The 20,526-nt window shown below is 37.8% G+C and overlaps 1 protein-coding gene across 5 annotated transcripts in view; it reads left to right on the forward strand.

Annotated features, from left to right (window-relative positions):
- The window catches only part of TEK (TEK receptor tyrosine kinase), a 36,693-nt gene that overhangs the window by 11,332 nt on the left and 4,835 nt on the right, over positions 1-20,526 (forward strand). For 2 of the 5 annotated variants that reach the window (XM_062599157.1, XM_062599161.1), the window contains 14 exons: positions 4,106-4,216; positions 6,271-6,423; positions 8,470-8,601; positions 9,684-9,824; positions 10,553-10,681; positions 11,650-11,804; positions 12,548-12,689; positions 13,064-13,225; positions 13,974-14,108; positions 14,837-15,130; positions 16,406-16,705; positions 17,268-17,425; positions 18,644-18,854; positions 20,115-20,225. In XM_062599157.1, the coding sequence (XP_062455141.1) occupies positions 4,106-4,216; positions 6,271-6,423; positions 8,470-8,601; positions 9,684-9,824; positions 10,553-10,681; positions 11,650-11,804; positions 12,548-12,689; positions 13,064-13,225; positions 13,974-14,108; positions 14,837-15,130; positions 16,406-16,705; positions 17,268-17,425; positions 18,644-18,854; positions 20,115-20,225 (2,334 nt within the window). The remainder of the gene's footprint in view (positions 1-4,105; positions 4,217-6,270; positions 6,424-8,469; positions 8,602-9,683; positions 9,825-10,552; positions 10,682-11,649; positions 11,805-12,547; positions 12,690-13,063; positions 13,226-13,973; positions 14,109-14,836; positions 15,131-16,405; positions 16,706-17,267; positions 17,426-18,643; positions 18,855-20,114; positions 20,226-20,526) is intronic. The other 3 variants (XM_062599159.1, XM_062599158.1, XM_062599162.1) reach the window with 3 other exon arrangements.

Below are 20,526 nucleotides of genomic sequence, written 5' to 3' on the forward strand. Positions count from 1 at the left end.
AGGATTAACAAATCGATTGTTTCAAGAGAGGCTGCAACAAGGAGAAGGGCCACTCACAAAACAGGCCATTGAAAGCTGCAGAGGAAGCAATAACAGCTTCAGTTTGACTCTAGCATAGAGTGCCAAGGAGCTGAGCACATCTCTGGGTCTCATATAATCTCCAAAGTTGGAAGGTGGACTTCTGAATCAATCATGCCTTTTTTTTTTTTTTTTTTTTTTTTTTTTTTTTTTTTTGCGGTCAGTATGTGTGGCTCTAGTAGCAGAGAATTTAATGTAATCAAATTTTCTATGTGGCAAAAGTCCTACCTAGAAACAACATAATATTAATGCCAGCAGTAGGTTAGGTTTCTATGAGTCATTTCTGGGTCCTGAATTTGTTTCTCAGCTTTTCTTTGAGAAAGGTTTGGATGACACAATTTGAGCCAGCAATTCATTAGTAAATGTGCAGGAACTATTTGTGCTGGATGGGTGAGAAAGAGGCGTAACAGAAATTCTCAAGGCTATTAAAGTCCATAGAAAGAGGAAGAAGAGGTCAGTGAAGGACTGTGAGGTTTGGCAAACCAACAAAGTTGGAAAACAGGCCTTGTTCACCTTTACTGTTGTAATCTGAACAATTTTTAAAGCAGAGCATGTTTTCAAAACAAAAAATTGAGTAGGAGTTGAAATGTGCAGTTTCCTATTCAAGACACAAGAGACACAGGAAGGAGAAGCACTTCTAAAATTCTAGTAATGGTTTTATGGCCTCAGGATACTGAAGATAGCTACTAATAAGCTACTGAATTACTCAAAAGCATTAAGCATTTGGGTAGCTTCACTGGCTTTAGTGGGATTTATCATCTGCCTAATTCTGTATCAACTATCAGATATGCAGCTACAATGAAGATTTTTTTTTCCTGTATAACATGGAAAGATAAGTGATGCATTTTCCTGTTTGACTCTACACATGCACCACTCTGCAAGTAAGGTGCCCATTATCCCATATCTGTTCTATTTTAGTATTGTGATTAGGCATATAATACTCATACATGCAATAGATAACGACTATGCTTTTTATACATATATTGAGAGTAATGTATAAAGCATACATATCTAGAATAGAATACTATATAGCCTATTCTGCATCTACTCAAATCTAGTTTATTAAATTTTTCTATAAAATAGATGCATATTTTCATACACATGCATATATGTATATGTACGTATATAGAGAGAGATATAGATATAGATATAGATATAAATCTGTTTCCCTTACAGAAACTCTCTACAGCAGGCAAAGGGACAATAATAGAAACATTAATGAAACAGAATTTTGGCACCTGCCTTGCAACTTAGTTCATTATGTCTCTATAAGGAAGTGTCACATTCAAGATGTGGAAACATGAAATATAAGCTGTGATCTAAAAATACTTTGGAACTAAGCACACCAAGGAGTGCGTGAAGAAAAAGCCTTGTGGCTAATCTAAACAACATATAAAGAAAATAGAATAGGAAGACAGGAGTTATTGTCTTGTTAAAAAAAAAATCGCTAAATCTGGACCCAAAGCTACTGCCAGTAAAACACTTAGGATCATTTTTAATAAACAACTGATTTTGGGGAAAGCTATTCAATTTTCATTTCCTTAAATAGACCATGATTTTTACATGAATTTATTATTCATAAAAACCTGTCAATTCAGGTGTTGGTGGTAAGCTAGGACTACTCTCAGTTTTTCTTTGCCTGTTTCTGATAAGAGCTTATTTCATTATTCAGTATTAGAATTCTTTATTTTTCTATGCAAGGCCATATACTGGTGCCTAAGTAATGTGGCAGGTGGTCAGGAGACCCCCAGTGTTCAGCATCATGCAAGAAAAGTCTTGTTGAGACCAACTGAATAGCACTTACAAACAAAAGCATGAAAACATGCTCAGAACATAAACACTAGAACCACACAGATGATGAAAATTCCAGTTTGCAAAAAATTTTGAGTTCTCATTAGTTGCCTTATTTCCAGTTAGAAATGAAACCTTAAAATGTCAAAATTATTCAAGAAAGAAAATACTGGTAGAAAGATTTGTTTGGATTAATTGAAAAGTCTTTTTCCCTCAAATTTTCCTTATTTAATATTACATCACAAATTCTTCTTGATATTTAACTAAAATGGTATTCAAAATAGAAATATTAAAATGTTCTTTCCTCTCATACTGTAATAGTGTCATATTTTTCCTCAGATTTTGCAAAATAGCATTGTGGAAATAATAACATAGTTGCAGCTCCATATGCAGATGTTTCAACTTTAATGTAACATCTACCCACTTGTTTTTGTAGCTCTACTGAATACTTAAAATAACAAATTTAGATCCTATTTTTTTCCTGCTTTCTGATCCTATTTCTGTGAATTTCTTCAAAATTAGATTTCAGCTACAGACCCCCAAATTTGTTTTCTGTAAGCACTACTATGAACCAAAGTACACATCCTTGCCGATTTTCTGAAATTGAACCCCAAAATGAGGTATGACTATAGATAAATGAAAAAAATGCTTAAATTATGCCACAATTCATAGCAGTTTATACATGTGCTGCTTAACAACAACAACAACAAAAAGTAAAATAAATATGATTCCTGTAAAAGCGGAGCCTGAGCAAATCTAGGAGCATAGACTTCTCAAAGATTTGTTCCAGCTGAGGTTCAGATGGGACTTGCTGTCTGAAAGGTCCGGCTCATCTTGCTGAGGAAGTGCCAGTGGCAGCAATGCTGGGGGCCCCTGGGATCTGAATAAAAACAAGACGCATGAGTTCCTCACCCAAGAGGAACTTCTGCAGGAGGAGCTCTGAGGCTCAACAAGCTCAAAAATGAAAAGGGGAGAAGATCTGGTAAATATCTGTGCTCCACTTCTCTGCATGATCTAAAATAAAAAATACAAAGATGTAAGAAGGGAAGCTGAAGTTTGGAGAATAAACATTACCTATTTTTGGAAGAATTTTTTGTATTTTTTTTCCATACTGCTTATCAGTTACAATATAGCACAAAAACAGTGAGCTAAAACTGGTTGTAACATCCTGAAATTCGTTCTCTCTCAAAAAGGAAAAAAAAAAAAAAAAACCTCAAAACCCCTCTAAACCCACCACTCTCACATTTTTCTCCTGCAGTTTTCCAGTTAAATGAAAGGAATTGTCCTTAACTTATTTTAAAGTGATGTGTTGCAATTAAAATTACCATTTCATTGACTCCAAAACAATACTTGTTTTCAAGATTTTTCTTCCCCTTCCCTGATTTTTGTTCTGATTTTTTTTCCACTGGTAATGATAGGGAAAATGCAAATATTTTGTGGAAATCCCTCCATCTACTACTTTCTTTTTTAAAAAACAAGAATTATTAATAAATCCATAAAAGTACTTTTCTACTTGAGTAGTAAAACTAATTTGAATTTTCCAGTTGGAAAATTGAAAAATGCCACAGATATAGACAGTTCCTCCCAGAATATTTTTATTTTAATTAAGCCACATTTTTAGACAAGAGCATTTTTGGGGTAAACATACCACTGGTTGTGAATATATTTTGCTCTTTTCTTCTTAGTGTAGACTAATGCTGTCAGTACTTGTAGAATGTATGGTGAACTACCACAAGCACAGGCCTACTCTGTCTTAACTGCATCCCCTGCTGACCCAAGTCTTGACTCTTCTACATCATAAAGCTTACACACAAAAGAACTGAGTCACTCAGGCTACTTGTCTGCCAATGACAACTTGTTCACTACAATGCATTTTCCAGTACTTTATCTAGTCTGCTTTTAAAAATGTCCCAAGGGATGAGGAAGCTTGGGGAAAGTATTTTACAGCCAGTTGGAACTCCCAGTTAGGAAGAGTTTCCAATTACTCAGCCAAATTTCTCTTAATTTTATGGTTCTAGTTGTACTGTGCTATTAGAGGGCATAGGTGACTCCATCATCCCTGGCAAAACGCAAGGTTGAGGCTGCTGGTGCTAAAAGAGTCAATGCCTGGAAATTTAAGTATCAGAAACTCTGAAGGAAGGTGTGCCGTAAACTCTCAGCTTTTGGGACAGGGACTACACAGAGACAAGAGCTGTTCTTATTGACCCCATACTTCTCTTTTCTGTTTTGATTTCAGCTTCATTCCACCCAGTGGCCTTAACTGTTACAGCAAATAAGGGAGAGCATGTGAATATTTCCTTCATCAGAATGGCAGCAAAAGAGGAAGACGCAGTGATCTACAAAAATGGTAATCTCTCCTTCTGTCTTGTTTCTTCTCCTTTTCCAGCTGTCATCCTCTTAGCCAAGTGGTCACATAACTGCATTAAAATCATTGCTGATGATGTCCACACTATGAAAATGGAAAAGGCATAATTTCTTATGAATTTATGCTCCTTAATGGAGCTATTTGTCATACTCAAGTGTACAGCTGATCTATTTATTTGTTCTTCCTCTGAATGCCAAATCCTCCTTTTGTGCCTTGATTTTGCTTCTCATTCTTCCATTTCCTTCCCTATCCCTTCATATCTTTTGCTAGCATATCTTTTTGCTGTGCTGCTCAGAAGACACCTTTGCTGCATCTTTCTTGGTGTTTCTACTACTTTTCAGGTGTATACCTTTCATGCCTCATAGGACTTTTAGAAGCCATTTAAATTTTATGATGCACTTCAGGGTAAGGAAGGCATTTGTAATCTGCTATTAAAAAGGCAAAACTGATAAGAAAATTTAAACTTCATTCAACTATAAAAGTTAGATTTAGGCTGTAAAAATTCAAGACATCAACTTTTCTATTCAATGTAACTCCTAAATCACATGCAAATCATGGTAAATTGTCTGTTGCTACTGTTCAACACTCCGAAATAAGTACAGCTTACTGTTGATCTCACTCAGAAATGTAGCAAAATATTAGTTAGTTAAATTCACAGTGCATTCATATTTAATCAAGATGTTAAACCCCAAGAGATTTCTGCAGGGGGAAGTATGTCCAACATACCTGTTCATCTTTGCATCCTAATAGTCTGGCTTAGAGTGAGCTACTAGAAAACAGGCTGGGACCAAGCAGAGCAGGATGAGCTAAACAGGTGTCAGCACACTGCAAAAGAATGTAAGCTGTGGACCAGTCCTACCTTGTTAAACTCAATTTTTAACTACTTTCCTTGGTGAGTATGCTCTCTCTCCTGTGTGCATGTGCATGATCCACTAATGACCTTCATGCTAGACTAACAGGTAGGTAGGACAACAGGTCTGAATCCTAGCAACTGGAGAGAGATGCTAGTGATCAACAGAGCCCCACAAGTGAAATTCAAGCCAGGCCAGCGAGTGAGTAGGGTAAGATGTCTGAGAGCCAGCTATTGGAGAGACCATAGGTCCAGGCCAGCTGTTGGAGAAACTTGTTATTGGAGGTGTAAGGGTGTTGAGGTTCATGTGTATGTGAGTACTCTATGCATTTGTAATGCTTGAATAGGAATAGTTCTCTTGTATGTGTTGCTCTGTTTGTACAGTACAATACATACAGTGTGTATGTACAGTGAGTGTGTACATATGTATGTGCACATGTGTGTTTTGGTGATACCTGCTCAGACTTGCTGCTGGACCTGGCACCAGCCTTGCCCTACCAGGCTGAGATGGGAAGACTTCAGTGAGTTCTGAAGTCCACTAGATTCAGTTTATCTTTGACAGCAAACAATGCTCAAATCTTGTTACTCAATGCTCTGGGGGGGCGGAGGATGATTGAATTCTATTGCCTTACTCTAGCAAGTACATATGACTGACTTCAGCAAAGCTAGAATAAAACTGGTAAGCACCCGTGGCAAAAAAATCGCAGAGACAGAAACATGTTAATTCAGTGAAGAAAAAATAAAGTCATATTGTGCTCTTTCTGCTTCAGTCTGCTTAGTAAATCCCTGTGCTACTGAGATTAAATAGGATAGGTTAGCCTTTGTTATTTCATTCCATCCAGCAACCCTAAATTTTTACAGTTACCCCTCACTTCCAGAAAGGCCAAGAAACAAAACTGGTACACATTTTGTCAACAGACTCTTAATAAAGAATTGCAAAACAATGTTTAACTTAAAGTTATTTGTCTTTTTCACATATACAACCTCCTCAAGACTAGCTTTGCTTTTACTTGCGCCTCTCCAAAAATCAACAACTCTAGTACAGCTAAGGAGCTGTTAGTAAATTCATAACCAATAAACAATTTGCTGCTCAGTTCATCCCCACTGCCTTTCCTCAGTAACTGATTAAAACTTCTCTGGCTGTAAAGGGTGAACGACCTCTTGTGCTTGTGTGATCTTTCCCCAGGTTCCTTCATTCACTCTGTGCCCAGGCATGAAGTGCCAGGTGAGCTGGAAGTGTCCTGTTCTCATGTTCAGCCACAGGATGCAGGGGTTTACTCAGCCAGATATATAGGAGGAAACCTCTTTACTTCTGCTTACACAAGGCTTATTGTAAGACGTAAGTTTCATTCATGCATGTTGATGGTTAATTATTTGAAGTTGAAATGAATCTAAGATGAAACTTCTACTACCAACTACCAAATAAGAGCCAAATTCTTTCTTGGTATAAGCTGCCATCATAGTATGTCAAAAGAAATTTTTGTGCAAGGGTCTTTGCTACAAGCTGATACTGATTTAAGCAGCTGAGAGGAAAAATCACATTTAGTCAAATCATCTTAGCTAGAACCAAGAGAAACAACTATTTTCCCAGCATCTCAACTTTTCAAATAGTAAGCAAGTACGAACAAAGAAGAAGGGATAGAAGCTTCCATAAATACCAGATGTGGATCTAAGCACAAAATAGGAATTTTTATTGTCCCCTTTCTCTATAATGGGCTGAATCCAAAACATACTTATCCTCAGATAATCATCTTCAGCTTGAGCTATTTTCGTCTCACAATCATAGCTCATGTTGTTATGCCCATTTTCGTTAGATGTAAGCAAAATTATATTCTCTTAACTTGAACAGATACATGAAATAAGTAATGTGAAATAAATATCTCTTCAAAGCTCATGAAATGTTTTTGACAGTAAAACATTTTATTTGCTAACATCCACAGGACGTTTCCAGGAATTACAAATGGACCAACATATGCCCAAAGTTTAGATTTTGAAGCTCTTGCTATTTTCCTAGATAAAATGGTGTAGATTCTGTTCTCTGCTCTGAGATCAAGCTGCACAACAGATGACATATCCATAAACTCTCCTTGCCCCACTCTGGAGCTGTCCATCTCACATACTGGGAACACTTCTCAGGCACACATAGAGAGTGCTACAGAGCATGCTAACAATAAACAGAATGGATGACTGCATGCTACCGCTCAAACGTGTCCTGGCTTTCTTTGATTTGCTATTACAGATGTAGCCTGAGGCTTTTAGCAAAGCTGTTTCCCTAAGTATTCAGATTTAAGAGTTGTTTGGGAGAAGGAAGAAAAGGAGTTCTAAATGCCATGTTGGCTCTTGGAATGCACACTGAAATCTGAAAATGCTGTAGCAAGTCTGGATTACTCCAGTTTAAGTGAGGCTGCCTCAAGACTTTCCAGTTCTTCACCTTTCCATTCCTAGTTAGAGGTATTAATGAAGATTCCTTTCTATGATGTAAGAAAGATTGTCAGAAATCAAATACTGAAAATTATTGATTTGTCTCAGTTCCCACTGACTTCAAAAGTAGATGAGAGAATTTTGCATTCTGCAGGGACAGATGGAGCATTTGCATGATGGAATCATATGTTCTTGTAATGAAGTTTAGAGTCTGAGCTTAGATTCTATTAAATTGGTGTCAAACCTTGCACTGACAGGATTAATGCTAGTAGTAATCCTTTTAAATTATAAAATGTGAAAGGAAATACTAACAGGCATTAGAACTGACATTTATATTGACTGTTCTCGGTCCATTTTTCCAGAAACAGGACACCAGTAGATTCATCCTTGATATGAGGATCCAGTGAAAATAGGAAAGATACAACAGAGATCAAATTGACCTAGTGTACTTTAAATAAAAATCTTGTCACAGAAGGTTATAGCTTGCCAGATGTTAGCACAAGGCCAACAATGCCAAGCTCAGACCTGCTAGTGTAGTATTAGCACAACCAGTTCTAGTGCCCTGGAGCTTTTACAGGTCTTCGGTCCGTGTTCTAAGAACAAAAATATTAAACATTACATCTTTGCCAACTTCCAAAGTAAATTTTCCAAATTAAAAAAGTCTACTTCTAGTTTCAAAAAAGGAAGACTATTTCAGTTCCTTCCTTGAAGATTATGTATGAAGATTATTGAAGTTAGATAATGTTACTGTATACTGTGAAACTGTTCTACTCCAAGATTGGGGGCACTTCTACAATGGAAAAAGTGACTCCTTACACTAGGTCAGCTGGCCAGGGCTTTGGGGATTCATACGGATCTTATTGTTCTATATTTTTTTATTTGCCCTAATCAGAAAGAATTGTACTGGTTGACTAGTTACAGAACAAGAAAGCAACAAATATGCCATTGTACTTTTGCATAAAAGGGTGTGAAGCTCAGAAATGGGGCCCTTCCTGTAGCTCCCACTGCCCTGCTTGCATGAATAATGGTATATGTCATGAAGATACGGGAGAATGCATCTGTCCTCCTGGTTTTATGGGAAAAACATGTGAGAAAGGTAAGCAAACATTTTTTTACAGATTTCTTATTAATTTGTACACAGTAATGAAGGTTGGTAGAATACTAGGGAAAGTATCATATGTGCTTTACCTGTTTTATTCTTTGTAGATACATATTTAGAGCCAGTGTTGGAGAAAGGATAATGTTGGGTGAGATTAACTCCTGATGTGAACTAGTGTAGCTGTTCTTATGGTTATGAATTAATTCCTCCCTTTACACTCCCAAAAGATGTTACACTGTCAGAGTGGATGAGTGATCCCAGTTCCCCCCAGAATTAGTCTGCTTGAAGATACTGACTGATTCTTGAATGCATGATAGAATACGAGATCTTAAGGATACATCAGCACTGTGAAATGCAGTGTGTTTCTGTGTCAGAGATCCTCAGGCTACTTCTCAATAAGTTGGTACCTCCTCATAGGGTGATGTGTCTCCACAAAGTTCACAAGGGGACATTAAGTATATATTTATGTTAGTGCATATCAACCTCTGTGACAATTAATTTTGATTCTGAAATAACTGGAACAGACATCACATTGCACTCTCAAGCAGGTTCTGGGTCTCGATGATAAGAATGTATCTTAATACTTTGAACAGAAGTATTGCAAATAATAGAGCTAAGCTATTGGAATAGCTGACATTTGAACCACACTAATGTAATACTGATCGTATCAGAAAAACAAAACCTTGAACTGGGCAGTTTCACATGTGCTGACCTCTGAGAAGGCAAATTGATTTTCATGGCACTGTTCATTCACTCTGTATTAAAACAAGGATAGAAAGAGGGCTTACTGCTGAAGCTCTATCTCAAAATATCCAAAGCAATGAGTGCTTTGCTGTTGGATCCTCTTATGAGAGAAAGCTATGTTTGTTTCTGCTGTATGAATTTACCCTTAGTGTAGCAGTGGTTTAACATGTTATGGATACTAATAGACCTAATACTTGTATGTTAAAAATGCTATTTTTCATTTCACTTCATCTTTAGTATTGTTTAGTATTTAGTAAAGTTGTATCACTGGAAGCATTAGCTCTTTTCCAAACTTAATGCTGTTGGGATATTCTTTCCCTCTCTCCCTTCAACAGCTTGTGGAGCCAATACATTTGGCAGAACATGTGAAGAGAGCTGCAAAGAAAATTCTGGCTGCAGAAATTATATGTTCTGTCTACCAGATCCATATGGTTGTTCTTGTGCTGCAGGATGGATGGGACTGGAATGTGACAAAGGTATAGTCAAGAATATGGGGAAGGCTGAAGAGACCATAATATGTTGGACTTAGAAAATACAGAAGAAAAGTAACAGAAGGGGGTTAAAGCCAGGATTTTTCACATTCAAAAAAAAAAAAAAAAAAAAAGATAATACAGGAGCATTTCAGATGCTCATAGGAGGGATACAGTAAAGTTGCAGTTTATTCCATTTATTCTGCAAAATGTAAAAATGTACTGATGTTCTGCTGAGATTCTAAAAATCTTTTAACAGCTACAGTCCTGATGTATTTCTACAAGTCGAACTGAGAGATTTAGTGCCTGTCGTAGGTCCACTGCTGCACAATACTGAGCATAATCAGTCTCATTCATTTTAATCAGATGACAATCACTTTAGGACATATATTAATCCTTGTTTATGAGGACGTACCATCTTGCTCAATGGTGCCATAACTCAGATGAAACCTTTGGACACTACTCCAGTGTAAGTGAAACAACAAGTTTTGGGATTGAAGATGCTTCCACGATGGCACCGAGCCTAAAAATGACAGTCATGGATATAAATATGCTCCAGTTTTTGATGCTAGTAGATTCTCAGGATCCCCTGTAGATGACTTAGTTTTAGTATGCGCAGTTTCAGCTCAGCTGGGGGAAGTAAATCCTATTAGAGAACTGACACATGAAATTGAAAACTAATGGAGAACATTTTCTAGTATCTTTATACTAACTGGGAACATGCATACTTGCAGAATGCAAACCTGGCTTTTATGGATCTGATTGCAAACTCAAATGTAATTGTCACAATCGAGGGACGTGCGACAGATATAAGGGATGCATCTGCTCCCTCGGCTGGCATGGTCTGCAATGTGAAAAAGAAGGTAAAGCAAGGTAACACGGTAGTAAATGGCTTTTCCCAGTGTGACTGAAACCGCTCTTCATGCCAGTATACCACTTCCTATCCAGACTGGTATCTATAAACTGTCCATTATGCTCCCAGGGCCTAGACACATCCACATAACATTATTGCAATGCAGTGTTTTTGAGCCTCTGCATCATAAGGTGCATTTAGTATGCAACAGCTGCATCTGACATTGCTTTTCTTTGAGGTAGATTTGAAAACTCTAGGCTTTTACACTGACCTTAGCATCAATTACAGACACAAGTTGCACATTGTGGTGGCAGTGGTGACTTTTATATAAGCTCATGGTGCCTTACCTTTGCCTACCTCTTGTTTAGCTCTGTACACTCCTAAAGCATCTGTCTCTTTATGGTGGTATAATGACCAAAACAGCAGGCCAAAGCCAGAGTCTGAGACATAAGTTAGGCTTGTAGAGCTCAATGGAAGACAATGCAATCAAATGGTTGCTGTCTCATACCATCTTTTGAATTCAGGCAAGGTTGGCATGCAGTATTTTATAAAATACGCTCAGCATCTGTTATTTCTGCTTGATAAAGAAACTGACAAACCTACTGTTAATTTGTAAAAGCTTTAAACATAAAACCAAGCAGAGAAATAAACCATGATCCAACCAGACAATTCTACACTGTTGTGAGGGAGATGGGAAGTGGGAAGGGGGAAGGGGGAAGTGGGAAGGGAAGGGAAGGGAAGGGAGGGGAAGGACACAGGCCTTACGTTTCTTCCCATACCAGTTTTATATTGGTAATAGTGCTGACTTTGGCAAACTTCATTCTTGTGTACACCCATGTAAATGAAGGGAAAACCAAATACCTAAGGTCTCTATGCTGTCCAGTGTGTGTGCTCATTTATGCTTACCTCTGTTCTGGTGCTGCCTTTGTCAAGTTCCGTTTGAAGGACGATAGTATAAATACTGTATACCTTCTGTAGGTTCAGCAGATCTTTCACCTCAGATAGAAAACTTACTAGATCCTGTGGAACTCAATTCTGGTGTAGAGTTCAAGCCTTTTTGTATAGCTACAGGCATGCCACTTCCTAAATCTGAAGAATTTAAACTGTTGAAACAAGATGGAACTGTCCTTAAGGTAGGTTCCTGATCAATTATTTCCTATTATTTCTGATATTTACTGACTCTGTTTGTAGTTAACGTACCCTATGCCTTTCAAGTGGAAAATGTGAAATTTCAGTATTCTGAAATTCAGTATTCAGTATTCACTGCTGTTCTTTATTTGTTGTATTCTTGCTAAAGAAACTTAAAGCAGGAAACGACATGGCTTGAAGGGTCACCCAAAAAACAAGCAAAATAATAATCAGTTCACAAGCAACACATACACTTAGTACTGTTCAGCCAGTAAGTCAGAGTATTGCAACATTCTCAAAAATGAGAATAGAAAGAAGCCTTGATTTTTGGATAAAATAGCAAAATGTCCATTGAAATACCTAGAACAATACAGCAAACTAGTTAAAATGTAATGTTTGTTATTAAATAGAGTGGAAATTAATTACTATCTGAAATACTCTGTGAATATTCAGTCAGGCTGTGGATCAAAGTTACATTTGTTATACAAAGACTGAAAAAGAAAAGCTGTTGATTTAAACAGAAAGAAGTGAGTTGTATGATAAAACCTAGCAGTCACCAGATGCGGTTCCTCACCTACAGCAGATGGACTTGTGAATTGCAGCACATACAAAAGCATATGGAATTGAGACAGAGCCTCTCTACTGAGTTCACTAATCTCTGGATGAGTTCCTTAGCTGTGAGAAAAATGATATGGAGAGTTTTTAAAATTATTCAGTTTTTCAGATCCTGCATGTTTTGTCATTTCAGCCTTCCCTAACTGTTACTAGTAATCGCTCTGAAGCTATGTTTACTATTAATCGAATCCAGCCCCGTGATACAGGAATCTGGGTCTGCAGTGTGCAGACAGTGGCAGGAATGGCAGAGAGACCATTTCAAGTTACAGTTAAAGGTAAGAGTATCAATGTCTTCCCATGTCTTTGCCTCTTTTTTTTAAAGGCAGCTTTATAGTCTAATATGGCAGGGTTTCTATTCTCTGCACTGCAGAAGAATGTTTGAATAAATATCTACAGTCAGAACACAAACAGAAGCCTGTTACAAGCAGCATCTTAATTATGTGTGTTGAAAAGTAAGTGTGATGGTAAGGACTAAAAGAAAATGCAGGTTTTCTAGGAAAGATCTAAACCACCAGCTTTAGGATATAAACTTTTATTTTGTAATGGTTTGGAAGAATCTCTCCCATTTTCCTGTAAATCTAAGAAGGTGCCAGGGTTTTACTGATACAGGGAATAAAGAGGCTGGTTTAATACTTGAATTCTTGCTTAGTTCCTCCTGTGCCACAGTATGCCCCAAGACTGAGAGACAGTGGACATAATTTTCTCATTATTGATATCAATGCTGAGTTACATCTTGGAGATGGACCTGTTGTTTCAACAAAACTCCTATACAAGCCAGCAAAACGTTATCAGTCATGGATGTCTGTGGAAGGTAAGAGTCCTGTGCTTAATTCTACCACAAACAAACTTCAGCTGCATGCTGAAACATATTTATAATGTAGTTCCTCCTCTTAACCTAGGCTTAGAGAGTCTACAGTCTATAAACATTTAATCTTTTACTGGATCATGTCATCTATTTTGATAAGTAAGTTTTTATTTAGACAATATATATATATATATATATATAATTTAGACAAAAAATATGTATGCATGTATATACACACACACAAACACACGTATGTGTGTGTGTGCATATCTATATATATTTGTCTAAATATATCTACATATAGATATATTATTTATTAGGAATGGTACAAGTAAAATTGAACCTGCTTGTGAGACAGACAGTCATCTTCCAGCCCTGTTTTACCATGACTCCAGGCAAGACCTAAAATATTACAGGAAACATTACAGGAACTTTAATAAGTAACAAATAATTGTTACATTAACTCAAGATCATACAAAATGTGCATAGATAATACACACTACCTCAATCAATCAAGAAAGAAATATTCCTTCAGCTGAGCCCAACTGGCTATGACTGGCTTATGCCACATTCATTAATAACAAGTATTCTGTACTTCTCAATAGCTTGCCTTAGTGCATAAGAGCAGTAGAAGAGCATGAGTGAGTATCTCACCTTCTATTTTCTTCAGGAACATTTTCCAAACCTTCTTTAACATCTAGCATTTTTCATCATGGATTATAGATTTTCTGTTCCTTTCTCCTTTTGTTCTCAGTGAAAGGCACAACCAAAAGACTGGATAATCTGGAACCAAAAACAGAATATCAGTTTTGTGTTCAGCTGAGTCGGCAAGGTGAAGGTGGGGAAGGCCATCCTGGACCACAGGCCAGCTTCACGACAACGGCGCTTGGTATGTCATGAGCTTGTCTTTTCACAAAAGGGATATTTTGGCTGTTCTCTTCTGTGGGTTGTTCCATAAACTCTGCCAGAGCATTTTCATTTGAGCAAAGAAGAGGCTTGACTAGAAGTCTATTTAGACCCTTTTGAAGCTATCTCAGGCAAAGTGAAAAATAAGAAGTGAAGAAAAGCATCTTATATGGGACATATTATTCTCGCTGATTCACAGGTATGAAATTTGGGAATGGAAAGTTTGCATATTTTTTCTGAGCATGCAGCAGAATTGGCAACAGAAATCATTCCTTTTGCATGCCAGTCCTTCCTCTGGATCATTTCTTTCTATTAGATCAATTTACTTCTACAATTAAGATGTTTGAACACACAGAAAAGTTTCCAGATTATAGAGGATACATCCAAAATTGAATGTTGACAAACAAAATAAATGAAGATTCCATCAGAAATTATCTAATAAGATAACAAAAGAGCTGGCTTCTTCTTATGTCTAGAAAGTGCATCACCACCTCAGTGAAGAATGTATGCCAACAGCTGTTGATAAGATACTTTGTGCCTATAAGCACCTGAGATATAATTACTGTCAAATTTGCGGGGAAGGAGGGAATTGCCTTTTGTCACTGTAGGCTATGGGCCTGTGGTTGGGACAAGGGAATAACTGATACCCCTATTCTAGTTTGTATACCAGACATGAAATGTTATTCCCTGTCTCACTGTGGCTCCCCCAAGGTCTTCCTCCACCAGAAGGCCTCACCCTCCTTCCAAAAAGTATGACATCGCTGAATTTGTCATGGCATCCTTTAACTCTGAGGACAGAGGATGACATTCATGTTGAAGTGGAAAGGAAGAGTGTGAATGACAATGGTGACGAGAGCAGTGTTATCACCCAAGTGCCAGGAAATATGTCCACTCTGATCATTAAAGACCTTGAGCCTAGACAGCAATACATGTGCAGGGTACGGGTGAACACCAGGTCACAAGGAGAATGGAGCAACTATCTGTATGCATGGACTTTCAGTGACAGTAAGTAGCTAATTCACTTTTTTCTGTTTAATTCTTCCTGTTGTCATCAGCTAATGACTCCACTATATGTAATCCTTTGTTCTGGTAACACTCAGATTCTGCAGACAACTTGTTGCTATTTCTATTATTATGAAGATAAGCTCAATGTCCAAAGAAATTCTTGTTTTGGGAAGTACTAAGCACTGATAATTTTTCCAAAAATTGAATAAATAAGTAAAAATATTGGGAGGCCATGTTTTCTGTTTCAGTGTGAATGATGCTTCTAACACAATTAGCATTTTTTTATTCTTATAATATTGAACTTAGAAAGTTCCATACCCCAAGCTCATTTGTTATTCCAAAAGATAAAACTACTCAAACCCTGCAATTCAGCTATGTCAATATTGAAGGAGTTAGCTTTTAAAGAAGGAAGAGGAGATGCAATACAAGACAAATACCCTGAAAGCAGAAGGTTGTTAAATGTGCCGCAATAAAAATCAATGAATGTGCTTGAATTCTTGAAGTGAATAGCGTATTCCCCTTCATAATGTCACAACAGATACTTTATCTGAAGTATGCCTAGTTGATGAGTACCACTGCCCAGACAATTCACTGGAAAGGCAAGCTTCTTAATCCGTACAGTAAGGAGTCTCCATCACTGAGATCTTATGTGTATTAACAGAAATATCAATGGCTGTCACCAGACACTCCAGTTTCCTGACCTCTGACATCAATGTGTATTAAAAAAAATAAGAGGGTACTGTTTTCCTGGAAGAGGTACTTAGCTTAGGAGCCATGACTGTAGACATAGGTCCAGGGTTCAGCCCTGCTCATGGTTTCCTGATGAAATTTATGCAAGTGTTGGTCTAAATTTCCCCTCATTGTAACAGTCTGTAGCCTGACAGGAGCTTGCTCTCTGCAGCAGTGGAAAGCATGGGACCTAGGAATCACACAGATATGGCAAGTCAGTACAGCGGTAAGCAAACCCCTTCTGCGTTAATCTGAAGGTAATCATTGTTGTCTTGCAGTACTGTCCAGAGCATTCACATCTTTTTCCAAGGATAGTGGCATGATGAATGCCATTCTAAACCCTGCTGGAAGTGCTAAGTAATGCAGTATTGGTGATAGCACATCAAGTTCAAAAACAACTGGATTCAGTTAGCATAGCTTGTCAACAAAATTCTGCTTGTTTAGCACAGCAAGAACACTGAGGAAAATATATTCGCCCCACTGATGGAAGAAGAAGAATGTGGATATACACCAGAATGTTTTGTGTGTGCTTGTGTTTATTTGCAGGAATCCCTCCTGCACCCTACAACATCAGGTTTTCTAACACCACAGACACATCCTCTGTCATCTCTTGGACAACTGCTGAGGGTCATTCCATCTTCTCCATCATCATCAGCTACAAAATTTATGGCAAGGCTGAGTACAACCACATTGATATTATCATAAAGAATACCACCATTACTCAGTATCATCTCAAGGGGCTTGAGCCAAACACAGTATACCAGGTACAGATTAACGCTCAGAATAACATTGGCTTAAGCAACCCAAACACATCGTTTGAATTGAAGACTCTTCCAGAAACTAAAGGTTGGTCAGTATGCCGGATTTGCACAAATGAAGGCTAGTAGTATAGACTAGTTAGTGAAGTGAAGCCTTAAAAATTAATTTATTACTTTGTTTTTGCTCTGATTTTTGACACTCAGCACAGTGGCATCAGAGTTTGATTCTCAGCTCATTGCATGGCCATAGTGAATTAGCAATATACAATATTGGTGTATATCCAATATATCTGTGATTCTGTGATCCACTAGAAACAGCCCAAAAGCTCATAAATTAAATGAGCTGAGTATAGGATTATTGTATCACTGAATACAAAAAACCTCTGACTTGTGTTCTGTAGTGAATTTTGAGATTAGCCATGCCGCAGTGAAGCTGCACGTCTGCCTGAAATCAAACAGAGCTGCAGCTGCTTAGACATCTAAAAATCAGAGTATTCAGCATCTGTGACACTTTTGGAGAACAAAGAAATGTATTTCTACATCTTTATATTGTTCGTCTACAAGATGGGAGTATTTAGCTATGCATTGTTCATAGCTCCTTCAGAGTTAGCTGGAAGTAATGAAGAACTCTTTTTGTGCTTCATCAACAGCTCCATATGAATCAAAGGGAGGCAAAATGCTGCTTATTGCTATCCTTGGCTCAGCAGGAATGACCTGTGTAACAATTCTCCTGGCCTTTCTCATCATGCTACAGTTAAAGCGAGCCAACTTCCAGCGCAGAATGGCTCAGGCTTTCCAAAATGTGGTGGTAAGTATTCAGCTTTCCCCACTCAGGGCAGTTGTTCATTTTGGCCTCATCTTTTCCTGTTTTATCTGCTTCCTTTTCTCCAGACTTTTGAAATACAGTCTTCATTCATGCAGTTAGCAATATTGTAGTAAAACTTATTTGCCAGTGATCTAGAGTTGAGGCAATCATATTTCTAAGCACAGAGACTTGAAGAAACAATGTACATGCTTTATAATATCTCCCTTCTCTGTCTTGCTGCACTTGTGTATGAAAACTAATGAGCTAGACAGAATAGAGCAGCATATCCTCCCTCTGTAAAGTTGCACCCTATGTTGAAAACTGTAGCACATTTTTGCTGTTGCTTTTGAGTGTCAGCAACTGCTTTGCATGGCTTTTCAGCCTGGGAACAGCAAAACAGGCATGAATCAGTTAATGGCAGCATCATAGTCCTGGCTGTGAGGAGGAGTGGAAATTGCTGAAGGCTTTAATACTGCATAGAGACAGAGAAAGAACTGCTGGTATTATCTGTGCTATATATATATATCCTGCTGGAGTTTCTGCATTCCTCTGCCTTCCAGTGCCTTCTCTTACCTGTGAAGTAGAATGAAGCTGGGCTGAAGAGCTGCTCTGACTGGATCTGTATAGGTTGTTTCATATAAAGGGGACTGCAGGTATGTCCATTCAAGACAATGATCAGTCCCCTGGGCATACAGAACAGCTCCTGCTTTGTCTTGAGACCTTTTGCACAAAAGTGTTTTGTGGGCATGTGCAGCTAACTGTCTCTTCAAGTAAAAAGGATTGTTTTCTCTTTTCTTGTTTCTTCTTTCCTCATCTTCTTATTGAGTCTGACTGGCACAGGATTTAGTAAGTCCTAATAGGAGATAAATCTTACCTCGAGAATTAAAACTGGCACTGAGAGCATTTTTACCAGACCATTATTGCCCATCTCCTTCAGTCTTCAAAATGATTGCAATAAAATTGTTCAGAAGGCCCAAATCTACAAAGGTACTTGGGTATAAATAAGGAGCCTGAATAATTTTGTGTGTCTGGGCACTAGTGCTTCATGCTTGATGCAGTCAGTTTCTACACTAGGCATAATTTTCTACTGTATTTAGTGTAAGCAAAAAATGATCCATGCTCTGCATGTGTACCTGAGTGATTATGTATTCAGGTACTATAATCAGTGCATTGGAAAGGTATAAACCAGAACTAATGCCATTGATTTAATTCTGTTTACAGAGGGAAGAACCAGCTGTACAGTTTAACTCAGGTACTCTCACCCTGACCAGGAAAGCCAAAAACAGCCCAGATCCCACGATTTATCCAGTTCTCGAGTGGAATGACATCAAATTTCAAGATGTGATAGGGGAAGGTAACTTTGGACAAGTCCTGAAAGCACGAATTAAGAAGGATGGCTTACGCATGGATGCTGCAATTAAAAGAATGAAAGGTAGTAATGATCAGAGACTAAAGACTTCTGTTGGTTGTTTGTTCGTGTGTTGCCTGCCATAAGAAAGTGCAAATAGCCCTCTTCCAGCCCTAAAATAAATTTAAATACTTAGTATTCAAAGTTACTAATGAAATCACATTAGCTGTGACCTGGCCAAGACTTTGTCCTGGCAAGGACTGCATTTCATCAAGAGCATGGTGCTAGACTCTTTTCAGTGGTGCCAAGAGACAGGACAAGAGGCAATGGGCACAAACTGAAACACAGGAAATTCCATCTGAACATGAAGAAAAGCTTGTTTCCCGTAAGAGTGACATAGCACGGGAACAGGTTGCCTAGAAAGGTTGTGGAGTCTCCTTTTCTAGAAATACTGAAAACCGACTTGGACACAAGCCAGCGCAACATGCTCTAGGTGCCCCTGCTTGAGCAGGGGGTTTGGACTAGATGATCTCCAGAGGTCCTTTCCAACCTCCACCATTCTTTGATTCTGTATGATTCCATGATTTCTGCTGTGCCAAGTTGCAGCTCTGTATTTACCTTTAATAGCTAATATTTATTGCTAATATAGTTGCTAATAGTATTACCTATTTTTCAATTCATAGTGTAGTACAAAGCTCATTTTTGAGTTTATCTGCAAAGTGCGAGTTACTAGGAGATGTATTTCATAGAAATAATAGCACAAAGCTAACCTTGCTCACCTTGCCTTAGCTCAGTAGTTCAGAGAGAACTGTATCTATATACCTTATATATATATTGTGAGGATCATTTAACTCTCTTTGTATTTACTGGGCTTGACTGCAGTTTCAGAGAATATATAATACCTAGAATACCGCAAGAATTTAGATATTTTCCTGTAATTCACTAGATCATTTGCTAGGAAAATTAGGAGACATTCTAAGTATGATGATCAGTAAAAAAGAGCCAAGGCCTGTAAGCAGGCTGAAATAATCAACAGCACAAAACAAGAAGGATTCCTAGGCAGCTAGATTCATATGATCTGTTAAAACTTTTTATTTTCTCAGATAAATGACTATATTAAGATACTTTCTTTTTCTGCAAATGGCTGCTACATGCATAATGTTGCTTTTTTTCTCTTTCAAGTGAAAAATCATACATTTTTCAGTAAAAATTGTTATGTCTTAGAGTTTTTCCCTCTTGCCTTTGGGGATGAGGCAGTAGTCCCAGACTCATACTAACTAACAATGATATGGTCATAGATTCAGTTCAAATGAAAACATAAATGTGTGTTGATTTGATTTTCAGAGTATGCCTCAAAAGATGATCACAGAGACTTTGCTGGAGAACTTGAAGTTCTTTGTAAACTTGGTCATCATCCCAACATCATAAATCTTTTGGGAGCATGTGAGCATCGGGGTAAGAGAATTTTGAGTACACGGAAGTTAAGTTAGTTTAAAAAAGAAACACTATAGCCCATATAGTCCACAGAAAAGTAATTTAATGACTGAAAAACTATATAAACCTGTTTTTGGAGCTACAGACCACATAAATCCTCCAGAAATGATAACACTCAGCAGCAGCTGTAAGGCCTTTTCTGCACATACAAATTACATTGTTTGATATTTCTCCTCGTCTGTTTTATTGTTTCCTTCTTACGCACAGCAGTGTAAGTGCCCAAACACTATTAGTCATCTCTTACCTTGTGATGCACTATCTG

Source organism: Rhea pennata, chromosome Z (assembly GCF_028389875.1).
Source record: "Rhea pennata isolate bPtePen1 chromosome Z, bPtePen1.pri, whole genome shotgun sequence".
Lineage (NCBI taxonomy): Eukaryota > Metazoa > Chordata > Aves > Rheiformes > Rheidae > Rhea > Rhea pennata.